Genomic DNA, 5,000 nt, shown 5'->3' with positions numbered 1-5,000 from the left:
TACCTCTGCTGTCTGTGGTGTTAGAATAAAGACTGTCTGTACCTCTGCTGTCTGTGGTGTTAGAATAAAGACTGTCTGTACCTCTGCTGTCTGTGGTGTCAGAATAAAGACTGTCTGTACCTCTGCTGTCTGTGGTGTCAGAATAAAGACTGTCTGTACCTCTGCTGTCTGTGGTGTTAGAATAAAGACTGTCTGTACCTCTGCTGTCTGTCTGTGGTGTCAGAATAAAGACTGTCTGTACCTCTGCTGTCTGTCTGTGGTGTTAGAATAAAGACTGTCTGTACCTCTGCTGTCTGTGGTGTCAGAATAAAGACTGTCTGTACCTCTGCTGTCTGTCTGTGGTGTTAGAATAAAGACTGTCTGTACCTCTGCTGTCTGTGGTGTTAGAATAAAGACTGTCTGTACCTCTGCTGTCTGTCTGTGGTGTCAGAATAAAGACTGTCTGTACCTCTGCTGTCTGTCTGTGGTGTCAGAATAAAGACTGTCTGTACCTCTGCTGTCTGTCTGTGGTGTTAGAATAAAGACTGTCTGTACCTCTGCTGTCTGTGGTGTTAGAATAAAGACTGTCTGTACCTCTGCTGTCTGTGGTGTCAGAATAAAGACTGTCTGTACCTCTGCTGTCTGTGGTGTTAGAATAAAGACTGTCTGTACCTCTGCTGTCTGTGGTGTTACAATAAAGACTGTCTGTACCTCTGCTGTCTGTGGTGTTAGAATAAAGACTGTCTGTACCTCTGCTGTCTGTCTGTGGTGTTACAATAAAGACTGTCTGTACCTCTGCTGTCTGTGGTGTTAGAATAAAGACTGTCTGTACCTCTGCTGTCTGTCTGTGGTGTTACAATAAAGACTGTCTGTACCTCTGCTGTCTGTGGTGTTAGAATAAAGACTGTCTGTACCTCTGCTGTCTGTCTGTGGTGTCAGAATAAAGACTGTCTGTACCTCTGCTGTCTGTGGTGTCAGAATAAAGACTGTCTGTACCTCTGCTGTCTGTCTGTGGTGTCAGAATAAAGACTGTCTGTACCTCTGCTGTCTGTGGTGTTAGAATAAAGACTGTCTGTACTTCTGCTGTCTGTGGTGTTAGAATAAAGACTGTCTGTACCTCTGCTGTCTGTCTGTGGTGTCAGAATAAAGACTGTCTGTACCTCTGCTGTCTGTGGTGTCAGAATAAAGACTGTCTGTACCTCTGCTGTCTGTGGTGTCAGAATAAAGACTGTCTGTACCTCTGCTGTCTGTGGTGTTAGAATAAAGACTGTCTGTACCTCTGCTGTCTGTGGTGTTAGAATAAAGACTGTCTGTACCTCTGCTGTCTGTGGTGTCAGAATAAAGACTGTCTGTACCTCTGCTGTCTGTGGTGTTAGAATAAAGACTGTCTGTACCTCTGCTGTCTGTCTGTGGTGTTAGAATAAAGACTGTCTGTACGTCTGCTGTCTGTGGTGTCAGAATAAAGACTGTCTGTACCTCTGCTGTCTGTGGTGTCAGAATAAAGACTGTCTATACCTCTGCTGTCTGTGGTGTCAGAATAAAGACTGTCTATACCTCTGCTGTCTGTCTGTGGTGTCAGAATAAAGACTGTCTGTACCTCTGCTGTCTGTGGTGTTAGAATAAAGACTGTCTGTACCTCTGCTGTCTGTCTGTGGTGTCAGAATAAAGACTGTCTGTACCTCTGCTGTCTGTGGTGTCAGAATAAAGACTGTCTGTACCTCTGCTGTCTGTGGTGTCAGAATAAAGACTGTCTGTACCTCTGCTGTCTGTCTGTGGTGTTAGAATAAAGACTGTCTGTACCTCTGCTGTCTGTGGTGTCAGAATAAAGACTGTCTGTACCTCTGCTGTCTGTCTGTGGTGTTAGAATAAAGACTGTCTGTACCTCTGCTGTCTGTGGTGTCAGAATAAAGACTGTCTGTACCTCTGCTGTCTGTCTGTGGTGTCAGAATAAAGACTGTCTGTACCTCTGCTGTCTGTCTGTGGTGTCAGAATAAAGACTGTCTGTACCTCTGCTGTCTGTCTGTGGTGTCAGAATAAAGACTGTCTGTACCTCTGCTGTCTGCGGTGTTAGAATAAAGACTGTCTGTACCTCTGCTGTCTGTCTGTGGTGTTAGAATAAAGACTGTCTGTACCTCTGCTGTCTGTGGTGTTAGAATAAAGACTGTCTGTACCTCTGCTGTCTGTGGTGTTAGAATAAAGACTGTCTGTACCTCTGCTGTCTGTGGTGTTAGAATAAAGACTGTCTGTACCTCTGCTGTCTGTGGTGTTAGAATAAAGACTGTCTGTACCTCTGCTGTCTGTGGTGTCAGAATAAAGACTGTCTGTACCTCTGCTGTCTGTGGTGTCAGAATAAAGACTGTCTGTACCTCTGCTGTCTGTGGTGTCAGAATAAAGACTGTCTGTACCTCTGCTGTCTGTCTGTGGTGTCAGAATAAAGACTGTCTGTACCTCTGCTGTCTGTGGTGTCAGAATAAAGACTGTCTGTACCTCTGCTGTCTGTGGTGTTAGAATAAAGACTGTCTGTACCTCTGCTGTCTGTGGTGTTAGAATAAAGACTGTCTGTACCTCTGCTGTCTGTGGTGTCAGAATAAAGACTGTCTGTACCTCTGCTGTCTGTGGTGTTAGAATAAAGACTGTCTGTACCTCTGCTGTCTGTGGTGTTAGAATAAAGACTGTCTGTACCTCTGCTGTCTGTGGTGTTAGAATAAAGACTGTCTGTACCTCTGCTGTCTGTGGTGTCAGAATAAAGACTGTCTGTACCTCTGCTGTCTGTCTGTGGTGTTAGAATAAAGACTGTCTGTACCTCTGCTGTCTGTCTGTGGTGTCAGAATAAAGACTGTCTGTACCTCTGCTGTCTCTCTGTGGTGTCAGAATAAAGACTGTCTGTACCTCTGCTGTCTGTGGTGTTAGAATAAAGACTGTCTGTACCTCTGCTGTCTGTGGTGTCAGAATAAAGACTGTCTGTACCTCTGCTGTCTGTGGTGTCAGAATAAAGACTGTCTGTACCTCTGCTGTCTGTCTGTGGTGTTAGAATAAAGACTGTCTGTACCTCTGCTGTCTGTCTGTGGTGTTAGAATAAAGACTGTCTGTACCTCTGCTGTCTGTGGTGTCAGAATAAAGACTGTCTGTACCTCTGCTGTCTGTCTGTGGTGTCAGAATAAAGACTGTCTGTACCTCTGCTGTCTGTGGTGTTAGAATAAAGACTGTCTGTACCTCTGCTGTCTGTGGTGTCAGAATAAAGACTGTCTGTACCTCTGCTGTCTGTGGTGTCAGAATAAAGACTGTCTGTACCTCTGCTGTCTGTCTGTGGTGTCAGAATAAAGACTGTCTGTACCTCTGCTGTCTGTCTGTGGTGTTAGAATAAAGACTGTCTGTACCTCTGCTGTCTGTCTGTGGTGTTAGAATAAAGACTGTCTGTACCTCTGCTGTCTGTGGTGTCAGAATAAAGACTGTCTGTACCTCTGCTGTCTGTCTGTGGTGTTAGAATAAAGACTGTCTGTACCTCTGCTGTCTGTGGTGTCAGAATAAAGACTGTCTGTACCTCTGCTGTCTGTGGTGTTAGAATAAAGACTGTCTGTACCTCTACTGTCTGTGGTGTCAGAATAAAGACTGTCTGTACCACTACTGTCTGTGGTGTTAGAATAAAGACTGTCTGTACCTCTGCTGTCTGTGGTGTTAGAATAAAGACTGTCTGTACCTCTGCTGTCTGTGGTGTTAGAATAAAGACTGTCTGTACCTCTACTGTCTGTGGTGTCAGAATAAAGACTGTCTGTACCTCTGCTGTCTGTCTGGAACTTGAAGATATGGACTCTGGTCCCAGTGCTCCCAGCGTCGAACATGATGCCATACTGGAAGCCGGTGGTTCCTGTGGGGGGGTCGGGTTGGGGGGGCTGCTGCTGCAGGTGGGGGGGCTGCTGCAGGTGGGGGGGCTGCTGCAGGTGGGGGGGCTGTCTGTAGCTTTGGGGATTGGTGGAGGCGTAGTGACGCTTCACAAACATCAGGTAAGCCAGCAGGAAGCCAGCGAAGAGGAAGACTCCGGCGAACTTTGGCCTCTTCATCGCCTCTCATGCTGTGTGCTAGAAGAGGTGCATGCTGGGAGCCTGATCATCAGATCAATAACATAATAAAAATCAAAGTCACTTCCTCTTCTCCTCATTTAACAGCTGGAACAACAACACCTCTTTAGGAAGGGTTTAGCAGAACAAGCTGAACTTATAAAGATACTTTAAATCTTAAATATCTGATATTTGATCATTTTAAATAAAAACTGTTAATTCAGCTTTAAAATAATCAGATTTATTTCATTATTTTCACCTTAAAGATGCTTTTTATTCACTGTAGAAAGGATCAATAATAATAATCATTATTATAATGATTATTATTATTATTATTATTGATCTTTATGGACGTTTGAAGCTGTTTAATTAAAACATTTAAAGAGTTTATTATGTATTTAAATGTATTAAAGCGACAGAAACTCTTCTGTGTTTATATAACAGCGTTTATAACGTTTATAAAGTTTATAACAGTTTATAACGTTTATAAATTTAATGTTTATGAATCTGAACATCAAATTAATTAATTAGCAGTTAGCTTCATGCTAACAGCTAACAGATAAAACTAACCGTAACAACGCGTTTTATTCACGTACCGAGCTCAGACTACCGGCGCAGCTCCGTTAACCCCTCCGGTAAATCCTCCGGTACTCTGACGGTAATCCTCCGGTAATTAATCCGGTAATTAATCCGTTATTCTTCGTTATTTTCTTCGTTAGTTTTTCCTTTAATGTCAACAGTCCGACGCACTCTGATGACGTCAGCCCGTAACGTGGCCGGAAGTAGTTTAAACAGAAGTTTCTTTGTTGTTAAAATATTTTATTTATTTATTATTTATGAACGAACAAATTATAAATAAGGAAGAATATAAACTCTATATTCAATAACAAACTAATTATAAACACTTAATATTAAATACATTTAATCTGTTTATCTTTTATCCTTTATTATATTATATTATATTAT

At 42.8% G+C, this 5,000-nt stretch overlaps 1 protein-coding gene across 2 annotated transcripts in view; it reads right to left on the bottom strand.

Annotated features, from left to right (window-relative positions):
- entpd6 (ectonucleoside triphosphate diphosphohydrolase 6) overlaps nt 1-4,931 on the bottom strand; it is a 20,335-nt gene extending 15,404 nt beyond the window's left edge. Inside the window, exons 1-2 of one of the 2 annotated variants that reach the window (XM_062430393.1) lie at nt 4,631-4,931; nt 3,755-4,055 (exon numbers count right to left, since the gene is read on the bottom strand). In XM_062430393.1, the coding sequence (XP_062286377.1) occupies nt 3,755-4,037 (283 nt within the window). In that variant the 5' untranslated portion in view covers nt 4,038-4,055; nt 4,631-4,931. Of the gene's footprint in view, nt 1-3,754; nt 4,080-4,630 lie in introns of both variants that reach the window. The other variant, XM_062430392.1, reaches the window with a different exon arrangement.
- Between the last annotated feature and the right edge of the window lie 69 nt (nt 4,932-5,000).

This window comes from Scomber scombrus, chromosome 12, assembly GCF_963691925.1.
Source record: "Scomber scombrus chromosome 12, fScoSco1.1, whole genome shotgun sequence".
NCBI lineage: Eukaryota > Metazoa > Chordata > Actinopteri > Scombriformes > Scombridae > Scomber > Scomber scombrus.
This window is presented reverse-complemented; position numbering and strand designations above follow the sequence as displayed.